Raw genomic sequence first — 24,216 nt, forward strand, 5'->3', positions numbered from 1 at the left:
CAGGTTAATCAAATGGAATATAAAGGTGGGCAATTCACTTTGGTAGCAAGAATAGAAAAGCAGAAAGGCAGGAAAGTTGTAGATGTTAATTTCAGAGGGACTTGGGTGCACCTGTTAAAGCAACAAAGTTAACATGCTGGTACAGCAAGCAATTAGGAAAGTAAATGGCACAATGCAATTGGAGTACAACAATAAAAAGAGGTCTTACTACAATTGTACAGGGCTCTGGTTAGAGCACACCTGGAATGTACTATGCACATATTTAGGAAGGATATACTTGCATTGGAGGCTGTACAGCAAAGATTCACCAATTGGTTCCTGGGATGAGGGGATTGTCCAATGATGGCACGCTGAGTAAACTGGGTCTATGGTCTCTGGAGTGTAGAAGAATGCAAGGTGTTCTCATTGAAACATACACATTTTTGAAGGAGTTCGACAGGGTAGACACAGAGGCTGTTTCTCCTGGCTGGGGAATCTAGAACATGGGGGCACAGTCTCAGAACAAGCGGCCAATCATTTCAGACTGAGATGGAGAGAATTGTCTTCACTCAAAGGGCTGTGAATCTTTGAAACTCCCTACTACACAGGGTTGTGGATACTCCATCATTGAATATATTTAAGGCTGAGGTAGGCAGATTTTTGATGATCTCAGGGAATCCAGGGATGTGGGGAATGGACTGGAAACTGGAGGTGAAACCAAATATCTGCCATGATTGCATTGAATGACAGGGCATGATTAATGGGTAGTATGGCCTACTCCTGCTTCTACTTGTTTTTAATGCTTTGTACTGGTCAAACCTCATTTATTTGAAAATTTTCTGACAGTCATGTGACAGATTACAGTACTGCAATCCAACATGAACAGATGAAAAATTTAATTCCCATGGTCTATTTCTTTCAAATGCGGAGTTTAACAGGAGCTGGAAACTTCCCAGCCCAGTTGAAGAATCATTTTCTACTTAACTGTGTTGTGATGGTGTATTCTGGACATTGCGGTTCTACAGTCATTGCATCAGGTGTTCTGCTGGCAGGTGCCAGCTGGTGCTAACTTTATTTTATCTGAGATCCTGTTCAATGTTCAAATAGTTGTAAAGTCAATATTGCTGCAATTTCAGTGGCTTTTGTCTAAACATCTACAATACTACATTCTTATTTCAAAGTGGGAATCTGAATGATTTTGTACAATCTTTTCAATATGGAACAGTTGTCTATAAAAAATCTGTCAAATAAATACTTTTCATCTGTATACAAAGCACAACCAAGACATTTGTACAATTTTTTGTTCATCAGATGTGGTTTCATATTCATCTTGACCAATCACCCAGCAACACATCAGTGTTCTAATGAACAAAACAGCATCAGGCACATCTCGCATTCGTCTGCCGAACTCCCCAGAGTTTTACCTACTCCTTTGCTACTGAAATTACTTGCCACAAATTGAATGCAGAAAGATTCTCTATTCAGCACATTTGTTTAATATTAATGTTCACCATGCATATTGAGTAGACTACAGTTTACTTTCAATTTGCAGTTGAGTAATATTTTGTGAACATTCAGTCCAATATCATTCCCAAATTTAAGGCATATTAGCTTGCAAGATGTCACTATAAAAACAGTAAACTTTGTGTTATCCTGCACTCTACCAACCAGAATTCTCTACAAACCGGAATTTCTGATCCTCTCCTAATATGAATCGTCGCTTTACCAACCAGAAGCAATTACAAAGTTATCCAGAACCTGTACACCATATTGTTTTATACTTTAATGTCTTAACGTACTGTTGAAGTTTATAAATAAAAGGAATACCATTCCTTATTTCCTGGGTACTTGCATATTATTTTATGCTACAAGTATTGTGCTGTACTCCACTGGTAAATGGAACTCAACTGGCATTTTTGATTAACCGTCACCAACCATTCCCCATGTGTGCCAGATAAGAAAGGTTTTACTGTTATTACTTAAGATTTAGTTTACAGCAACCAGCAATCCCAGGCAGTGTTCTGTTCAATAACCAACCAGGCTCAATTATGGCTAGTTGCTTAGACCAAACATGTTCATAATACTGGGGCAGTATAACAGCTTGGTTTCTTCCCAACAGACAACTCGAAAGTTGCAGATGACATGAAACTTGGGAAGTGTAATAAACATGGGGGAGATAGCAATAGGCTTTAAGAGGATATAGACAGGCTGGTGGAATAGGCATACATAGTAAATGAGAGCCCTGTGGGTGTTTGTGCATATAGTTGAAGGTGGCAGGTCAGGTTTCCAAAGTGGTTAAAGCACATGGGATTTGGCAGCCAGTGCTGGTTGAGAAGAAATTTCCTCCAATTAACATCGGGAAGGCTTTCAGGTCCCATTCCAAACTTTCTTCCCTAGTTATCGACTTCATTCCGCCTCTCTCCCTCAACAGTCTGATCGCAACCTTGATGTCATATTTTGACTCCAAGATGAGCTTTCAACCACATATCACACCATTAGTAACACTGCCAATTTCCACCTCTGTAACATTGCCTGACTCTACCCATCTCAGCTCATTTGCTCCTGAAACAAACGCTCATTCATGCCTTTGTTCCATCTCTAGTCTTCATTATTCTAATGCACTACTGACTGGTCTCCCACATCAGCTAAAGCTGCTACCCATGCCTTAACTCGCACCAAATCCCATTCACCTATCACCCCTGTGCTCACTGATATACACTGGCCCACAGTAAAACAATGTCTTGATATTAAAATTCTCATCTTTGTTTTCAAATCCTGCCATGGCCTCACCAGTCCTATCTTTGCAATCTCTTCCTGTTCCACAACCTCTCATCTGCACTCTGCTAATTCTGGCCTCTTGAGCATTCCCTATTAACTGCTGCGCCATTGGTAACCATCCCTTCAACTGCCTGGGCCCGAAGCTCTGCAAATCCCTCCCTACACTTCTTTGCACTCCTACCCCACTTTCTTCCTTTGTGCATTCCTTAAAGCTCAGCTCCTTGTCCAAACTGTCATCTGACCCAATATCTTATGTAGCTCGGTGTCATATTTTGTTTTATCATGTTTCTGTGAAGAACCTTGGAACATTTATTACGTAAAAGATTTTATATAAATATACTTTGTTGTTGTTTTATAAATAGAAGCAAAGAGTACAAAACCAGGATTTTAAGTCTATATAAACTTGTTCAGTGCCAGCTTAAGTATCGTGTCCAATTCTAGGCACCACATTTTAAGGAAGTGATGGCTTGAGAGGGTGCAGAGATTTATTAGAATGGTTCCAGGGACAAGGGGTTAGTTATTCAATTAGAATGGAGAATTTGGGGTAGTTCTCCTTAGGGCAGAAAAGGCCCAGAGGATATGTGATAAAAGTATTTAAAATGAAGGATTTAAATAAAGTCAAGAAACGGTTTCCAATGGCTAAAAGGTCAATGATCAATGAGAACGGATTCAAGGCAAATTGCTGAAAAACCAGAGGCCTCATGAGGATTTTCTTTTATGCAATAAGTTGTTAGGATTTGGAATGCACTGCCTGATAGGGTGGTGGATATAGATTCAAGAGCAGCTTTCAGAAGGGAATTCAATAAATACTTTGTCCTTTTTTAATATACATTCTACTCTTCAACTGCCCATCTCTGCACAGACCCCTATCTATTTGTCCTTTGCCTGTTTGTGTGTGCGTGTGTGCATGCATTAGGGGATCTTAAAAGGGATAGTTACACCTCCAATTGTATGTTAACCTGCTTTTGCAGCTTGTTTTAGAAGTTTTCTTTTATAATAAATCAGTTTATTGAAAGAAGGCTGATTAAAGTCTCTTTTATTCTGGGTCTAACAGTAGCAAAGGTAAATTGGCCATTTTGGTAAACTAATGATGCGACCTGCGGAGTAGTGGGGCTAGATAAGCTGTGCACTTCTCCCATCTCAGTCATAACAGTTCATTGCTATATTGTGTAAGCTGTAACAAAATGTCCAAGGCTTGAATACTGTGATCTGCTATGACTGCAGAGTGTGGGAGATTCTGGAAACCAGGGTAATCCAGGGCAAACATGTCTGCAGCAAGTGTCTGCGGCTGGAGCAGCCTTGGCTCAGTCATTGAGCTGTCGGCCAAGCTGCAGACACTGCGATACATCAGGGAGGGGGAAAGTTACCTGGACACTTTATTCCAGGAGAGGTTAAAACCCTTAAGGTAAGGTCTTCTGATCTGGTCAGTGGTCAGGGACAGGAGGGTGTGACTGCAAATGAGGTAGGTAAGGGGATCAAGATGGTAAAAGTGGAGAAGTCACAGCCTTTGCAATTGTCCAACAGGTTCAAGGTCTCTGCAACCTGTATGAACGAAAGCAGGGCTGCAAGTACCGGGGAAAGAAGCTGTAACATTGGGATGGTCTTCACCTGAACCATGCTGTGACCAGTGTTCCAGCGAATTGTATAACCAGGCTGGTAGAGAGAGCAAACTAAGAGAAGGGATTGTGCGAGAGGAGATGTAGTAAATCAAAGGGAAGCAATAAGGTAATAGAGCAAGGTAGCAATTTAGGTAATGATAACCAGAGTGTGGCAGGAAGGAATAGAGTAAAAACTTATGGCCAGAGATTGCAAAAATGGTAAAAAGACCAAGTTAAAGGCTCAGTATCTAAGTGCATGCAACATCCATAACAAAATGGATGAATTGTTAGCACAGATAGAAATAAATAAGACCTGATAGCCATCACAGAGACATGGTTGCAGGTTGATTAAAGCTGGAATATTGAAGGATATTTAACATTAGAAAAGATAGGAAGCTAAGAAAAGATGTTGGGGTAGCTCTTACCTTAGCTCAAGAGAGCAGATGTAGAATCAGTTTGGGTAGAGATAAGAAATAGGAAAGGTAAGAGATCATTTATGGGAGTAGTTTATAGGCCCCTAACAGTAGTTACACCATAGGACAGAGTGTACAGAAAAAAAATAAATGGGCCATGTAATAATAATCATGGTGACTTCAATCTATATGTAGGCTGGGTGAATCAGATTGACAAAGGTAGCCTGGAAAAGGACTTCATAGGACACTTTCTTAGAGCAATACGTTCCAGAGTCAAACAGGAAGCAGGCTATTCTGGATCTGGTAATGAGCAATGAGACAGGATTAATCAATGACCAAATGCCTCTAAGCAACACCAATCATAACATGATAGAATTTCATGTTCAGTTTGAAGGTGAGAAGTGTGGGTCTAAGACTAGTGTTTTAAACCTAAATGAAAGGTAATTATAAGGGTAGGAAGGCAGAACTGTTTAAAGTGAACTGGGAAACTCAATTAAAAGGTAGGACAGTAAAGATGCAGCAGCAAACTTTTAAAATGATATTTAGTAACTCTCAGCAAGAAAGATTCTAGGAGAAGGATGGATCATCCATGGCTGAATAAGTTAATGATAGCATCAAATTGAAATAAATAAAAATTTCCAAAGATAACAATAGGTCAGAACATTGGTCAGAGTTTAAGAACCAGCAAAAAAGACAAAAAAGGGGAGAAAGTAGAGTGAGAGAGAAAGCTAGCTAATAACATAAAAGCAGATAGTAAGAGTTTCTGCAAGTATTTAAATAGGAAATGAGTAACTAAAACTAGTGTTGGTCCTCCAGTGTGTGTGAGGAATTGATAATGGAAAACAAGGAAAAGGTAGAGGCATTGAACAGATATTTTGTGCATGTAGACAACCTAGAAAACTTCCAAAGGTACTTGAAAATCAAAAGGCGAACAGGAGGAGAACTTAATAAAAATCACTAGGGAAAAGGCGTTGGGAAAACGATTAGACCTAAAAGCTGACAAGTCCCAAGGACCAGATGGCCTGCATCCCAGTGGCTGCAGAGATAGTAGATGCATTGGTTATAATCTTTCAAAATTCCTGGATTTCTAAATTTCTGGAAGGGTCTCAGCAGATTGAAAAAATCCTAATGTAATATCTTTATTAGGAAAGCAGGAAACTACAGACCAATTAGCATAACATGTCATAGGAAAATTGCTACAATCCATTATCAAGGTGGTTATAGCAGAGTAAACATGTCTTTGTGAAAGAGAAAGTGTTTTTCCCTAATTTAGAGTTTTTTGAGGCAGTAACAATCAAGGCGGATAAAGGGGAATCTGCAAACGTGGTGCACTTGGACTTCCAGAATGCATTTGATAAGATGCCATATCAAAGGTTACAACACAAAATGAGATTATATGGTGCAGGGAGTAACATATTAGCATAAATAAAAGATTGATTAGCTAACAGAATGCAGGGAGTAGGGATAAATGGGTCTTTTTCAGGTTGGCAAGCTGTAACTAATGGAGTGCCACAGGGACCAGTGCTGGGGCCTCAGCTATTCACAATCTGCATCAATGATTCGGATGAAGGGATGAAGGATGAAGAATAAGAGGTTTCCCTCTTAAGATGGAGATGAAGAGAAATGCATTCCCTCAAAGGGTAGCTAAATTTGCTGATGACACCAAGATAGGTAGGTTGTGAAGAGGAAGTAGAGTGTCTGCAAAGGGATATAGACAGGTTAAGTGTGGGAGAAATAATTTGGAGACGGAGTTTACTGTGGGAAAATGTGAACTTCACCACTCTGGCAGGAAGAATAGAAAAGCAGTATATTATTTAAATGGAGAGAGATTCAAAATCCGGTGGTACAGAGGGATCTGGGTGTCCTGGTACATGAATCACAATTAGTATGCAGGTACAGCACATGATTAGGAAGGAAAATGGAACATTGGTGTTTATTACAAGAGGAATGGGATATTTAAATAGGGAAGTTTTACTGCAGCTGTACAGGGCCTTGGTGAGAACACATCTGGAATACCATGAACAGTTTTGGTCTCATTATTTGAAAAAAGATATAATTGCGTCAGCAGTTCAGAGAAGGTTCACAAGATTCATTCCTGGGATGAGGGGCTTATCTTTAAGAAGGTAGGTCAGACAAGTTGGACCTATACCCATTGGAGCTTAGAACTTAGATGTGATCTTACTGAAACACAAAACCCTGAGGGAACTTGATAGGGTAGATACTAGGAAGATGTTTCATCATGTTGGGGAGACAGTTTAAGAATAAGAGGTTTCCCTCTTAAGATGGAAATGAAGAGAAATGCATTCCCTCAAAGGGTCATTAGTATGTGGAATTCTCTTCCCCAGAAAGCAATGGAGGCAGGGTCATTGAATTTATTCAAGGCCGAGTTAGACAGATATGTGTTAGACAGGGGAGTCAAGAGTTAAGCAGGGGGTGGGGAGAGAGAGAGAGAGACAGGAAAGTGGAGGCGAGACCATTACCAATCAGCCATGATTTTATTGAATGGAGGAGCAGGATAAAAGGGCTGATAGCCTCCTCCTGTTCTTAAGTCCTATGATTCTACTGCCTCAATATTGAAGATGGCACTTTAGAACTTCTGATTTTTGGACAGGATACAGAAAAAGGCTAACTTGGTAATCAACCCCTCTTCCTTTGCATGTCTCTGCATCACAACTTTTCTTTCCCATGATTTTTTTTTAAACTTCTACTATGGTCAGTATTGCTCTGAACTTTAAACCCTTGTTTAAAATTTCAAAATCATGAGGGGGTCTAGACAGAGTAGATGGGGAGAAACTGTTCCCACTTGTGAAAGTATCAAGGACAAGAGGACACAGATTTAGAGTAACTGGCAAAAGAAGCGAAGGCAGCATGAAGCAAACCTTTTTCACACAGATAGTGGTTAAGGCCTGGAATGCATTGCCGAATAGTGCGGTGGAAGCAGGTTCAATTAAGGAATTCAAAAGGGAATTAGTTTATCTGAAAAGGAAGTGTGTGCAGGGTTACAGGGAGAAGGCCAAGGAACGCACTAGGTGAACTGCTCCTTTGGAGAGCTGATGCAGATACGATGGGCCAAACAGCCTCCTTCTGCACTGAACAGTGCTGAGTTTCTATGAATATGGAAAAGTGGTGAAAAGCAAGTGGCAAGAGATAGAGTGTCATAGCTGAAGAGGTACTTTTCAATGCTCAAGTTGCTTCAGCAGAATCCTGCTGAATTCCTCCGAAAGCAATTAGGCCTCAACTTGTCCCAAATCTAAACTCCAGTAAATCAGCTGACATGTAGAACAATATCACAAGAGTTCAATAACTCCTCCAAAAACCACTAAACAGAGGATGCCCAATAATGGAGCTTTTTTTTTTATATAATTCCCTTTCAGCCCAAGTACAGCTGCTATCATCTAAGACATTTGAGTAATTGCATACCCCAGGTTCTTGCCCCTCAATGACTTTAATCACCCCAGTTTAATAGAGGACCTTTCACAATGGAACCCTGACTTCACCCATTTAATTCATAACCCATTGATCAGGTATGCAATGAACTGAATGCATACCAGTCATAGTTCAGGTGTCAGGGTAACAAACCACTCCTTTTTTTTAAAAAAACAGGATCATCCCGTCATTTTGACGATTGTCCTGGGTCCTGTTTTTTTTTGTCGTCCGGGAGCCATTTGCCACATATTTCTACAGCTTTGATTGGCTAGCGAGCTGAGAATGCAGGGAGTTTCCCTTCTCAGCTCAGTGTCTTTGAGAGTTCTGATGAAAGGTCACAACCTGAAATGTTAACTGTTTCTCTCTCCACAGATGCTGCCAGATGTGCTGAGTATTTCCAGCATTCTGTTTTTTTTAATAATGAATTACACGTTTTGGATATTAAGACAATACTTCCCTGTTTGAATGCCATTTCCACAAAGATTATCCTGCAGAATCTGGACATTCCATGAGATGGAAGGCAAGCCTTTAAAGCTAAACTTCAGCCATTGAAAACAAGGATTGTTCCCCATCAAATCCTTAAACCACCACACCTTCAATTAAATCATTCCATAATCTTCTGTATTCCAGGGAATACATGCCTAGTCTCTCAAATTAACCCCTTCAGTCCCAGAATCAGTTTGATAATCTGTACACTCTTCAATATGCCAAGATGCAGTACCAGGTACTAAATGCAGTACTCCAGAAGTTTTAACTATATAGCTGTAAAATTAGTCAAGCCTCTTTGTATTTCAGCTCTCTAATGAAAAACCTTGTGTTTTTTTGTTCTAGCCCACCACTGTTTAATTACTGTAATTGTGTCCCTAAATCTAGCTCATCCACAGTTCCTAGCTTCTCACCATTTAGAAAATATTCTATCTTCTTAAACAATACCCCCCACATCTCAGCTTTTGGAAAGAGCAATGCTGAAAAGCACTGACCAAAGCTTACAGCATTCTAACCAAGCAGATATAAATTATTAGCAATCTCTTTTTAAAAGTGAAAAATTAAAATTCTGTAATTATCCACTTAATGTGAAATTTTGACCTAGGAATCAACAGTCATCAGGCTCATAATACAGCTCAACTAAAATTAAGAATTTTGAGCAGCTGCCCTGGGTCCCTCGATAATACAAAATATTTACAGCTCAGAACACATGGTTTACAAAATACCAAATAAGTAAAACGCCTATTGCAAGCAATACGAATACAGAATTTCTTGTCATTTGGTCCTACTTTCTCAAATAGTCTGTACTATACTGAGCAGCCAGTAACTTATTTAGGAGAAAGAAGCTCATTACACTGTTACAAATAAGTGATATATGCAATAGCACTAAATCATTCAAGCAGCACATTTCATTCTAAAGTGGAACTAAAAAATTGAACACAAACAGCACTTGAGTCACCCACGGCATTGAGCAGAAATTATGCTAGCTAAGCAAACTGCGTGGACCAGCAGCCAAACCTGAACCATGAGTTAATGCATTTAAAACAGCACTTGACCTGAATACATTATGGCCACCTAAAACGGTCATGATTCCGTCAAGAGCTTAAAAAAGACCTTATATTAGAACAAAATGCTGCATTCACAGAATTGGAACTAAAAGTCCAGTTCCTTCATAAACCATTAAAGAGCAGCAATTATGGAAATTTGAATATTATGTTATGGTCCCCGTAGAGACCATTAATGTTTAGAGAAATTTGAATATCCCATCATTTACTGAAAGAATGAAGGCACAAAATCGAAGGTTTGAAATGATTTTACTATACAAGAATCAAACAAAGCAAACACTGCTAAATACCATTTTAGGTCATCAATTATACTTTGCAACGTAAAATAAAACATGATCACAAATTTTGAAACTGAAATCCTCAACTGAACCTTTCCCTTTCCACTTTGACATGACCCACAAAGTCATGGCTACTCTTCAGGTACTCGGAAGGTTCCTTCACTTTCTGGAACAAGTTCCAAGTTTTCCACAGCAATCTTTTCAAATTAAAGATTTCTTGGGCCTTTCCTTCCACTAGTACTCGATAAGGTTATCCCTTTTAAAACTTCAACCCCCTCAAAACTGTGAATCCTTCAGTTCAAGCATGGGTCACCCTTCACTCTTGCTTAGTGGCTCCACCTCAAATATCCTCGATTTCTGGTAACCTTTTTCACTTCTGGTCTACCGCTTCTTTATCATACTTGGCAGACTGTGTCTCTGTTTGATTCCAAGCTGAACTGCTTGTCGTCACTATGAAGGTTAATGTGGATTTCTTCCTCCAGCTCTAAGCTAGGCAAATCTTCCAGTCTCTAGCCTCACAGAACCCATCTCCAAACTGTGCATAAGCTTCCACCCACATTCCACATGATGAATGATAAGTTAATATTTTCTCTGCTTAAGATGCAGGCCTTGCTAATATTTACTTCTTTTCCCCTCTTGACTCAGTAAGCTGCAGCTGTCTGTTTCAAAACTGAACTGCTGACTGCTTGCTTCTGTGAGAAAATATAAACAAATTAAACAAAAGAACGTCACTAACCCCCACAGCTCAACTCCATGGCAACGTGGGGATGTTCCAAACAAAAATGTAACATTCTTTTACCTTCAAAACAACCTCTGATTTTGTGATGCACATGACTAATATACATAATTACCCTCTCTCCAGACTCCCTGGTTCTACCAAGGTACTCCCTTATTTACAAAGGTACTCTTAACATCAATGATCTGGAACTACATCATTTAAATCCCTTACGAAGACAGCTGTGGCCTTCACATCTCTACCAAAAAATAGTCCATTGTTTATGTTTTCTCCCTTCAAGTTAAATGAACATGGGTTACCCCTTAAACTGCAATCACCCAAAGTCTGTTTACCACTTCCTTACCCAAGTGTTTCCATTTCTCACTCTTAATCCCCAACCTAAAAGATATATTCCTAAAACTAAATACTATCATTTTAAAACACAAATTTTGGAACCTGGTATTCACAACTATTTTTATTGAGAAATCCAGGTAAAAGGACCAACATGCAAATAATTTAAATCAGGCTTTAAAAAGTCTGAAGCTTGGAGGAGGACGGAAAATAACTTCAGGGTTCTGAAGAGTTATTCCTCTTAAAATATTAATACTCTAGCTTCACAGATGCTGCCAGATCTGCTGGGTTTTTCCAGCACTTTGTTTTTATTTCAGATTTGCAACATCCACAGTATTTTGCTTTTATTATTATGGAAGACAAGTTAAATGGATTTAAAGTTCAGGAAAAAAATAAATTGAGGAGGTAACTGTCTGACAAGTCTTGATTTCAACAGTGGGAAGGATGGATGTGCATGGAGTTCAAGAGAAACAAAAGTCACAGAACTGTTACGGTGCAGGAGGCCATTCGGGCCATCATGTCTGCACCAGCTTTCCAAATGAGCAACTCACCCCTACTGCGATTCCCCAGCCATTTCCCCCAATCCTGTAAAGTCTTCTTTTTCAGATAGCAATCTGACTGCCCTTCAAGTGCCTCAATTAAACCCGCCTCCCCCACACATAGGAAGTGCATTCCAGATCCTAACCACTCGCTGTGTAAAGGTTTTGCCTTGCCTTTGCTTCTTTGCCAACTACTTTATATTTCTGCTGTCTTGTCTCTAACCTTTCATAAGCGGAAACAGTTTCTCCCATCTACCCTTTCCAGAACCCTCATGGTTTACAGATTTTAAATTTAAATTTTAAACAAGAGTATAAAGTTTAGGGCAATACTGACTATAGTAGAAGTTAAAAAAAATCAATGGGAAGGAAAGGTTTTGATGGAGAGATATACACAAAGTGAGGAGGAGGGAACAGAGAGAGAGAATGGTTGCCAATTTGGGCCTTTTCTGCATCTTTTCCAAAAATCAGAAGTCGTAGAAGTGTCTCTTCAATACTGAAGCAGCATTCAAGCCTTTTACAGATTGCACAATATAGCAATCTGAACCAAAGATTCAACAGCACATACAGTATTCAAAACAACAGGAAACACAATCCAGACCTTCAAATATATGAATTCTAAAAGATACAATCAGTATAAAGTACATTTTCCATCAATTGTCAAAGTTCTGTTCTATACATATAATTGTCACAGCAACAGCAGAAAGATCATATGTTACAGCATTTAAGCAGTGGCGAGGTAAAAGTGTTGATCTTTATCTTCATGCAATATGGGGATTTTGTTAAAACAAGGAAGTATTAAGTATTAAAACTGGAGTTAAAAAGGGCAGACATTTCATACAAAAAAAATCAAGCAGTTTAACAGACACTACAAAGCTGAAGGAGGTATCAAATTATGCTGGGCAGCAATTTATCAAGTTCAGGATACATTTCAACCTCCAATTGTACTGTTAAAATGCTACTAAATAAAATGATTTTAAATTCTGCTAGATGTTTGTGTTTTAAAGAAATAGTTTAACACTGTGCAGGAACAAACACTAATTTATGAATAAAACCCTGCAGTAGCAAGATCATAAATTGGCAGATAAAAGCAAAAAACTGCGGATGCTGGAAATCCAAGACAAAAATAAAAATACCTGGAAAAACTCAGCAGGTCTGGCAGCATCTGCGGAGAGGAACACAGTTAACATTTTGAGTCCGTATGACTCTTCAACAGAACTAAGTAAAAATGGAAAAGAGGTGAATTATAAGCTGGTTGGGGTTGGGGGGGGGGGGTGCGGGGGCAGGGTGCGGGTGGGACAGGTAGACCTGGATAGAGGGCCAGTGATAGGTGGAGATAGCCAAAAGATGGCATAGACAAAAGGACAAAGGGGTATTGAAGGTGGCGATATTATCTAAGAATGTGCTAATAAGTGACATTAAGGGTAGAAAGCAGGACAAGCAAGGTACAGATAGCCCTAGAGGGGGTGAGGTGGGGTGGGTGGGGGGGGGGGGGGGGGGGGGGGGGGGGGGGGGGGGATGGAGGAGAGAGTTCATTATCTAAAATTGTTGAACTCAATATTCAGTCCGGAAGGCTGTAAAGTGCCTAGTCGGAAGATGAGGTGCTGTTCCTCCAGTTTGTGTTGAGCTTCATTGGAACAAAGCAGCAGGCCAAGGACGGACATGTGGGCATGAGAGCAGGGTGGAGTGTTGAAATGGCAAGTGACAGGGAGGTCTGGGTCATGCTTGCGGACAGACCGAAGCTGTTCCGCAAAGCGGATACAGTCCAATGTAGAGGAAACCGCATTGGGAGCAGCAAATGCAGTAGACTAAATTGGGGAAAATGCAAGTGAAATGTTACTTCACTTGAAAGGAGTGTTTGGGCCCGTGGATGGTGAGGAGAGGGGAAGCAAAGGAGCAGGTGTTGCACCTTCTGCAGTTGCATGGGAAGGTGCCGTGGGAGGGGGTTGAGGTGCAGGGGGTGATGGAGGAGTGGACCAGGGTGTCTTGGAGGGAACGATCCCTGCGGAATGCCGCCAGGGATGGGGGTGAAGGGAAGATGTGTTTGGTGGTGGCATCATGCTGGATTTGGTGGAAATGGCAGAGGATGATTCTTTGAATGAGGAGGCTGGTGGGGTGATAAGTGAGGACAAGGAGGACCCTATCATGGTTCTGGGAGGGAGAGGAAGGTGTGATGGCGGACGCGTGGGAGATGGGCCGGACACAGTTGAGGGCCCTGTCAACCACCGTGGGTGGTAAACCTCAGTTAAGGAAGAAGGAAGACATGTCAGAGGAACTGTTTTTGAAAGTGGCATCATCAGAACAGATGCGACGGAGGTGAAAGAACTGAGAGAACGGGATGGAGACCTTACAGGAAGTAGGGTGTGAGGAGCTGTAGTCGAGATAGCTGTGGGAGTTGGTAGGCTTGTAATGAATATTGGTGGACAGTCTATCACCAGAAATTGAGACAGAGAGGTCAAGGAAGGGAAGTGTCAGAGATGGACCATGTGAAAATGATGGAGGGGTGTAAATTGGAAGCAAAATTAATACATTTTTCCAGGTCCAGACGAGAGCATGAAGCAGCACCGAAGCTATCATCGATGTACCGGAGAAAGAGTTGTGGAAGGGGGCCGGCGTAGGACTGGAACAAGGAATGTTCCACATACCCTATAAAGAGACAGGCATAACTGGGGCCCATGCGGGTACCCATTGCCACACCTATTATTTGGAGAAAGTGCGAGGAGTTTAAGGAGAAATTTTTTAGTGAGAGAACAAGTTCAGCCAGACGGAGGAGAGTAGTGATGGATGGGGATTGTTTGGGCCTCTGCTCGAGGAAGAAGCGGAGAGCCATCATCCCGGTGGGGGATGGAGGTGTAGAGGAATTGGACGTCCATGGTGAAGAGGCGGCGGTTGGGGCCAGGGAACTGGAAATTGTTAATATGACGTGTCAGAGGAATCACGGATGTAGGTGGGAAGGGACTGGACAAGGGGAGAGAGAATGGAGTCAAGATAGCTAGAAATGAGTTTGGTGGGGCAGGAACAGGCTGACACAATCGGTCTGCCAGAACAGTCCTGTTTATGGATTTTGGGTAGGAGGTGGAAGCGGGCCGTCCAAGTTTGAGAAACTAGGAGGTTGGAAGCTGTGGAAGGAAGATCTCCAGAGGAAATGAGGTCAGTAACAGTCCTGGAAACAATAGCTTGATGTTCACTGGTGGGGTCATGGTCCGGGGGAGGTAGGAGGAAGTGTCTGCGAGTCATAAATTGGTAGGATCAACTAGCTGTTACTGTGTTTGTTGCAGATAACAAAAAGGAAAAGCTACACTCCTCCCAAGACCCATCTCCCCAAATAGGGAGTTTTAGATAAATTATCTAAGTACAAAGTGAAAGTTTAGCAAAGAGCTGGAGATGCACAAGTAAGATGTTTCTACAGAATCCCTTGGCAAATCATTTCATCTGTTGAAGAAACTCGAGACAATTTTATCCAACTATTACGGAACACTTGATATCACTGGTCATTGCAGGTTTGAAGGCCCGTTGCCTTTTTAAAAATTTTCTAGCTCTGCGCTTGTAAGTTTCTAATAAAAACACCAAAAGGTTCGATCACACCTAAATATTGACAGGCAATTGAATTTTATACTTAACATAAAAGCTTTCCTTAATGGAAATTGCAGTACTTTTTACTTCTTACACTATCAGAAGTAAGGTAGACAGAAAAAAACTTGCCTCTCTGCCATAACTATGCTTTACTGTGGATCAACAGTAATACTGCGACTATCTGAAACACTTTCTATGAAGGGCCATTGCACCTGAAAGAAAGGAAGGAAAATAAAAGGAAAGCTTTTCCCTACCAGCGAGAGCAGGATTAACCTAACAAGGGTGACAGCACTACAAGCTCAGCTGCTGAACTACACTATCCTCTGGACTAATTTCTAAACAATTCAAAATTCCTATTAACTGAAGCTTACTGCATCAGGCATTCCTTCAAGATGAAGCTAGGAGTCAAAAGTAATTTTCAATACCCAGTTAGTTTAAAGAATCAGTTTAAATAAGTCCATCATAACAGGAAACCCTCAGGATTGAGGGGAGGGGAAAGAAGCAGCCTAAAGAAATTCCGGGAATGAGGAGTCCCTAAGTTTTCGTGTTGCGTTGTCACTAAATTCCAAGCACAAAAATGAAGACAAACACAGTAACAGTGAATTTGATCCATGGGATAGAATTTCTTGCATTTACATCCAGAGGCCCATGTAATCAGGGTCTAAAGCAAATATCTAATCTAGAAGATAGATGAAAGTCAGGTGCAAGTGTTATGCAAGCAATTATGGCATGCCCAAATGTCTCGGCTCTTTTATCATCAGTCCCTGTGCTTGAACTCACACGAGTTCCTCAAAATGGCTACATCACCAGACAGAAGACAAACTTTCTGCACTCTTGTCTTTGACTTTTTTTTATGGCATCGTTAAAAATTGAAAAGCACGACAACTCCACATTTTCAAACATGCTGTGCCTAATGCATATGACTGATCGTCGGATGGTTTGAAATGCAATTTTCATACTCAAGGTTCAATGCTTTCCCTAGGCCTTGACTGGTTACATTGCTTTCCTCTTTAGGGGTATGCCAATGAGATTGGAAGCCTCTTTTGGGGGCGAATAAACATTAGAAAAATAAACTCATTTGTGAGAAATTTTAAGTGTAACTTCCTATTGACATTCCCACAGAAAATTCCACCCTAAAGGTTAATTTACATTAAGACAGGAGGAAGCATTGCCTGACAGGTTATGCAGTGTAACTGGAGTGGGACAAGTGGAAATTCCACAATAATCTATACCCAACTCCTCAGAAACCGTTCAGTTTAAAACCTGTCCCAGGGTTGCTCAGCTGATTTCTGTAAGCCACTTCTATCATCTCACAGCATCTTTTCCTGCCCGGATACTGACTGGGTGATATCCCAAGGTTAGATTTCAAGTACAAGCATTTAGTGGTGTTTTATTTTCCTTCTAACCTGCGAGTTAAGATTATAATTGAGCACTTTAAAATAAAAAGTCATTTGATAGCACAGAACTAGAGTATTGCTGAAAAGAGGCATTTTTTGTCAGTTTTTTGCCTTACACTCATCAGGACAATTTGCAGGAAAATACCAATGTCAGGAGGAACAACATATTTATGTATGAGAAGAGCTGCTGACAGGTTGGCAAGTGGACTCTGATAGGTAGAGGCGTTGCGGTGGAGAATGCACCAGTGGATGGTGACTGACAGTTACCAAACATTCCTGAAATTTAAATCAGGCAGCTTGACTCTGATTGGCCAAGACATTGCCCTGGGGAATGAACCAGTGAATGGCCGTTATTTATTTTGTTTAGCTGAAACAGCTGCAACGTGTGTACATGTTCTTTATGTCTACAAAGGTGCTGTATATTAATACATGTAGCTTCCAGTACACGCATATGTATCACACTGCAAGCCTGACTGACAATCTTAAATTGTCAGTGTAATTCTTAGCACCCTGATTATTTAGCAAATGTTGTGTTGGTATAGAAAGATCGAAGGTTCAATCAGGCTGCCAGTCTGAAGCCAAAACTAACCCAAGAGGGGAGAAAAGATGAAGCCTGAATCTCCTGATAAAGCAGGAAAGCCTGAATAAACTTAATATTTTACCACACTTCAACTACACTAATCACAAGCAGGGTCTGGATTCATCAAGACGGATAGGTCAGGCAGAATTGCATTATTTATGTAATATAAATTGATAAACAGCCTAGAACATTTAGATTTTGCATCATTTAAATTGTCTCAAGCGAAAAAGTTAGATTTTTTTTTAAACTAGCAGCTGTTATCTCAAATTACTGTTCATCAGGATTAAACACTGTACAAAACTACATGAAATGGGTTATAAAAGAGAGCCTGAACAACAACACGATAGCTTTTGCTAACATGTAATTTACATAATCTGATGTAGACCCAGTTAGCCAGTTCACTCCATCCTGTAATGCCAAGTATATGTGCCTATAATAGTAGGTCATAATGGAGCTGAGCAGGTTACATCTTCATAGGACTTTAAAGTATCCTCCTGGCATTTAGCAACTCCAAAGCTGCAGCTGAACCACAATACTAATTAGATACAAATAGTTATATAGACAGAAGTGTAGCTGGTCAGGTCAGAAATACACCCAACACTGCCCCCAATCAGATCATTGTTCCTATAGCACTCCCTTAGTTACCTTTTGGTCAGAAGAGAATAGGTAGCACATGTTTCCGGCAGCATTCAAGCTAAGCTTGGAAACTGCATGGGGAACCAATTAACCGAACTTTACGCCAATGGTTTGAAATGATGAGTTTAGATCAGACAGTAATTGTACTACAGCCAGTGCCAAACCCAGTGGTATACCACCACCTTTCAGAGGAGACTTGCACACCTTCACTTCAGTGCAGCTCAGGTGACGATGCGAAAGTTCTGTAAAGTGGCTTTGGATGAAAATCAAAATTATTGCAGCCCAACTGAAAAGACAAAGGGAGATTGTTTTTTTGACTCAACAGGCAACCACAGCTCTGTAAGGTCAACATGCTTATATAGCACCTTTTAACAAAATGAAACATCCCAATGCGCTTCACAGGAGCATTGTAAAACCAAGTATGACACCCAGCCACATAAAGAGATATGTCAGATGATTAAAAGCTTGGTCAAAGGGGTAGGTTTTAAGGAGTGCCTTAAAAGGAGGAAAGCAAAGTAGACTGGGGGAAGAGGTGCAAGGATCAGGCTTTGAAGGGGATGTTCAAGAGGCCAAAATTAAAGGAGTGCATATATCAGAGTCGTGGGGCTGGAAGAGATGGGAGGGGGAAGACAACGGGGGAATTCGAAAACAAGGATGACAATCACAGCAGTCAGAATCCACTAGCCTCTTCTCAATTTCATTTGAAGCAGTGTTCAACGTTTATATTTAAATAATGTTTGTCATCTTTTATACCTCTAAGCTCACCCAAATTTCTCCTTGGCTTTCCTCCTACTTAGTTCAGTCACCTGACACTAAAATGAATCACATGGTTCTTTGCACCACCTTCAAAGGCTGAAAAATCTCCCTGGGCAGTTAAATAACGTTTGGCACTGTGAAGTAACATTCCTGTGTATTAAGGAGAATGTTAAACACAGCCCCATCACTTCCCTTCAAAATCATAACCCAACTCTGAACTTGTGAACATGGAGAAACAGAAATCACAACAGGAATGGCAGTATAGCTGCACTGTCTCCTGACACTCCTTGTTCATGCAACACTTTAACCTTTCTAGTTGGCAGGAGACTGGGAGCAATCAACCTGTGAAAAGCTCCCTCCAGTACAGCATCATGAATGGAGAACATTGCCCATTTGCCTCCATTCATGATATTGCACTGCAGGAGTTTTACCTATTCTTGGGTCACTTCCAATCAGCAATTCAAAATACAAAATGTCACAAGAACTGAAAAACTTTGCAGCATCTGTGCAAATAGCCCAGTTATAACATTGAAGATTTGCTGGACAATTAAGAAAGTGCACTTCAACAGGAAGTGACTTCACCACAAAATCAAAAATGTTTCGATGTTAGTTTAAAAACTGTCAAATTTCAGAAAATATGCCTTGATAAAAAATATATTACAGTAATACAGCCTTACATTTCTTAATGCCAGAACATGCTTCATACACAACAAATTGCTTCAAAGTGAGTGTAACTTACATTGGAACACAGCAGCCATTTTGTGTAAGAAACCACTAACACCAAAGGGATGAATAAGAAGTTAATCATTTTGTGGTGGTACTGGTTGAGAGACACCACCTTAGTGTTCTTTGAATTAGATCTATGATATTACAACATCAACCTGAACCAGAACTAGCATCCATGGCCTCCATTCAACATCTCAAATGACAATGAAGCACTCCCTCAGTATTGCAGTGAAGTGCTAGCCTAGACTTGTACTCAAGTCCCTGGTAGGGCATGAATCCACAATCTTTAACTATGCAACTCACACATTTTAGGCAATAATAAAACAAACTTTCTTACATAGCATGTTTACAGTCACAATAACTACGCAAACTTCAATCTGCTGCATATTTCATTATTGTAAAAACCAATAAGGACAAAAAAAGTCCTGAGAGCAGAAGTAGTGTCCTAAACAAAAACTGCATTGTGCCTAAACGTGATGTCAAAGAATTATAAATTGTCAAATTATTGGCCTGAATTTTGCATCAAGAATACCAGTGATACTAACAGCACTCAGCATTATTAGGGAGTAAATCACACAGCAACTTCCGAAGTATGCACATGCACAATTAAACATGGAAATCCTGAAGCTGCCATCAAAGCCATCCTGCTCCTCCACAGGAGGAGCTCAGCACATCGACAATAGGCTCGGCATTGAAATTAATGTAAGGGCTTGAAGATCCTTGAAGTTAACCACTCAGCATGCTAGAAAAAGTTAGGGCTGGTGCATTCCAGTGTCAGTAAACTTTAACAGCTTGATAATAACTGGGAGAAAGCTTGAGTGGAGCAGGAAAACTAGCATGGACTGGTTCAGCCAAATGGCCTGTTCTGTGCGGTATACATTATATAATAAAAACACAAGCTTTTATTTCCTAGAAACCAAACCCATACCCCTCTCTGCCTAGCCACCATTCCAGGTTGAACCAGACTGTTCTCAAACTATGCATCCGATATGACCCTGAGCTGAGTTTCCAAACAGATATCCACTTCCACCTCTAACAATGCCCCACTCTGCCTCTACCCTCAACTCATCTGCTGCTGACACCCTCATTCAAGCCTGTTACCTCTGGACTCAATTATTCCAGGCTCTTCTCTCTGATCTTCCATTTTTAACCCTGCATAAAGTTGAGCATATCTGAAACTCTGTTGCCCTTAGCCCAATTCTCAACAAGTTCCATTCACAAATCACCCTGAACTATATTGGTCCAATCTGGCAACGCTACAATTTTAAAACTTTCATCCCTGTTTATAAATCCCTTCACAAACCCCTCCCCCACTAACTCTAACCTCTTCCTGACCTACAACCCTCTCGGCGCTCCTCCAAATCTGGCCAGTGGCCTACACCCAATGTTTCTTGCTCCGCCATTGCCTTCAGCTGCCAAGGTCTCAACTCTAGAATTCGACCCTAAACCTCTCACCTGCGCTCTCCTCCTTTAGGCTGTTTCTAAAAACCTACATCTTTTGGCCTATTCTAATATCTCATATGCAGTGTCAAGCTTTGTTCAATAATATTCCTGTAAGTGCCTTGGGGTGTATTACTATGTTAAAGGTGCCAAATAAATGCAAGCTGTTGTAAAGGACAAGATATCTGAGCTTTGAGGCCCTGAATGAAAAATCATTACTACAATAAAACTCCTGGGCCATGCAATTCTGTATATGGAAGCAAAAAGATCAGATTAGACAATATTTCAAAATATCTGCATGAACCCTCTGACTCCCTTGGAAGTATCCATTTGCAGTGTAAGCAATTACATTCTGACTGAATAACTAACGTAAGTTATTATTTCTTTGTATTTTCAACTTTACAGATAGCTTAAAATTGAGCGAAACTAAAATAATTTATACACGACCATTTCGTACTCTACTATGCAACAGAGATCTGTTAAACAGTATTCCATTGAAAATAAGCTTTAAAACTATACTCCATCCAAATGTAAAATTACAGGCCAAACCCAACTGATGTTTCAGGTCTCTTTTAATCTGTATTGCTGAAAAAAGACATGAGTGCAAGATGAAAAGCTTCAGCATCAGGACAGACTTGCAAGAATAACAATTGCAAAGGGAACAAGAATTTATACCGCATAAGAGAGAGTGCTGATTGATTGGCAAGTGGATTCTGATTGGTAGAGGTGTTGCCATGGAGGATGCACCAGGGAACAGTTAACTGCCAAGCTTTTGGTTAAATTCAAACCGAGCAGGTCAACAACCAGCCTACGTAGAATTACAAAATTGTGGTTTCTAAGGGCTAACTGGAAAAATAAACAATCCAAGAAAAACTCAATTGAGAGACATTTAAAGTTTCTTACAAAGACGACAAAACACTGGAGCTGTTCAAAATCCAAAATAAAAACAGAAAATGCTGCCACTACTCAGCAGGTCAAACATCATCTGTGTAGCAAGGAAAAGCACTAATACTTCAGAATGTTGAAACCTGAAGGAGCCTTGGTGTGTTGTTGCAGTGCGTCCCGTATGTGGTACATGCTGCTGCCACTGTTCACCAGTGGTCAAGGGAGTGAACATTTAAGGTGGTGGAAGGTGCCAATCAAGTGGGCTGCTTTGTCCTGGATGGTGTTGCGCTTGAGTGTTTCTGGAGCTGCACTCATACAAGCAAGTGGGGAGTACTCCATCACACTCCTGACTTGTGCCTTGTGGATGGTGGATGGGCTTTGGGAAGTCAGGAGGGGAGTTACTCAGTGCAGAATTCCCAACCTCTGACCTGTTCTTGTAGCCAAATGTTATGTGGCTGGTCCAGTTCAGTTTCTGGTTAATCATAACCCCCAGGATATTGATGGTGGGACTTAGCAATGGAAATGCCATTATATGCAAAAAGGTACATGGTTGGAATCTCTCTTGTTGTAGCTGGTCATTGCCTGACAAATGTCTTTTGCCACTTATCATCCCAAATTTAAATATTGTCCAGTTCTTGCCATATGCAGGCATGGACTGCTTCATTTGCTAGAATGCTTTTAATTTAATGATGTCTATGTTTTAAAAAATCTAAAAATAAATAATACTGGATCCACAGAAACAAACATACACATTCCCACTGTGGACAGTGTAGAAGTGGGACAGGGTGGGAGTCACCTGACAAATTGAAACTACACATCTGCAAAATTTAAGAGAATAAAGAGAACACAAGGCAGGTTTAGCCCACAGGTTTAAGGCAGTGACTTAGCTGGCAGAGAATATGACCAAAAAATGTGTTCAGAAAGAACAGCATTTTTATAATGCCTTTCGTGACCTCAACGTCCCGAAGCACTTCGCAGCCACCGAAATATTTTTGTCGGAAACACGGCAGCCAATTTGCATGCAGCAAGGTCCGGCAAACAGCAGCAATGTGACAACGACCAAATTATCTGTTTTCGTGATTTTCGTTGAGAAATATTGTTCAAGGCGCCATAGACGCCGTCTGCTCTTCAAAAACGGTGTCACTGGGTTATTTAAACCCAACGGAGGGGCAGACAATATGGCACCACAGACAGTGGAGCACCCCCTCACTTACAGGGTCATATCGCCTAAAAGTGAGAATTAAACCCACAACTTTCTGTCCCAAAGCGACACCAACAATGCTTCCCACTAAGCCATAAGCAACCAACAGCCGGACTCTCCTCTCTCTCCCCGGGGCCAATGCTCCATCCCCGTGCCAGGCTCCACGCAGGCACTTGGCAGTGTCCCCACAGCCCCGTTAAAGCAACCATAAGGCGGTTCAGCAGGAGCAGCTCGGGGCTGCGGAGGCCCGGGGGCCGGTGCGTTTGACAGCGCCATACTCACCCACACAGCTCCGGGTAACTGAAAAGCTCGGTCGCCTGAGCTCCGCTCCACACGCCCCAAAAGGCGAGGAACAGCCACCTCGCCAATCCCAGAGACCCGAACCGGGCCGACATATTTGCTCGTTACTTATGAGACAAGCGGCAGCTCCCTCCTGATTAAACAGACCGGGGCCTCCTTCTGCAACGAACAACCTGCCCCCCCCGTCACATGACTGATCGGGGCCGGGCCAAGCGCCCCATCACATGACTGATCGGGGTCGGGCCAAGCACCCCGTCACATGACTGATCGGGGCCGGGACAAGCGCCCCGTCAAATGACTGATCCGGGCCGCGTCCCCCGTCACATGACTGATTGGGCCCAGGCCAAGTTACCCCCGAAACATGACTGATCGGGACGGGCGAAGCGCCCGGTCACATGATTCAGGCATGCACGTGATCAGCGTGACATCGGAGCGGGAACTGAGGGCCGCACCTGGAGCTCAGGGTTGGGCTGGCTATTGGGCAGGTGGCTCCTTCTGCTTCACATTCACAGTCCAACATCCATATTCAGCCAACATTGATGAATGTGGTTAGCGCTGGCTGAATCAGACGTGACTCGCTGATATGGCAGTATGTTGCTGCCTGCTTACTGATAGTGACCAAGCTGGCAAGTCAAGAAAGAAAGCAAAAAACTCTGGATGCTGGAAATCCAAAACAAAAATAAAAATACCTGGAAAAACTCAGCAGGTCTGACAGCATGTGCGGAGAGGAACACAGTTAACATTTCAAGACCGAATGACTCCAACAGAACTAAGGAAAAATAGAAAAGAGGTGAAATATAAGCTGATAAAAACAAAAAACTGCGGATGCTGGAAATCCAAAACAACAACAGAATTACCTGGAAAAACTCAGCAGGTCTGGCAGCATCGGCGGAGAAGAAAAGAGTTGACGTTTTGAGTCCTCATGACCCTTCAACAGAATCGGTTGGGGTGGGGATGGAGGAGAGAGTTCATGATCTAAAATTGTTGAACTCAATATTCAGTCCGGAAGGCTGTAAAGTGCCTAGTCGGAAGAAGAGGTGCTGTTCCTCCAGTTTGCATTGCGCTTCATTGGAACAATGCAGCAGGCCAAGGACGGAC

General features: G+C 41.5%; 1 protein-coding gene across 1 annotated transcript in view; it reads right to left on the minus strand.

Annotated features, from left to right (window-relative positions):
- igf2r (insulin-like growth factor 2 receptor) overlaps positions 1 to 23,403 on the minus strand; it is a 227,071-nt gene extending 203,668 nt beyond the window's left edge. Inside the window, exon 1 of the mRNA XM_041211704.1 lies at positions 23,101 to 23,403. Coding sequence (XP_041067638.1) covers positions 23,101 to 23,213 — 113 coding nt within the window. The 5' untranslated portion in view covers positions 23,214 to 23,403. The remainder of the gene's footprint in view (positions 1 to 23,100) is intronic.
- Between the last annotated feature and the right edge of the window lie 813 nt (positions 23,404 to 24,216).

Source organism: Carcharodon carcharias, chromosome 2 (assembly GCF_017639515.1).
Source record: "Carcharodon carcharias isolate sCarCar2 chromosome 2, sCarCar2.pri, whole genome shotgun sequence".
NCBI classification, from domain to species: domain Eukaryota; kingdom Metazoa; phylum Chordata; class Chondrichthyes; order Lamniformes; family Lamnidae; genus Carcharodon; species Carcharodon carcharias.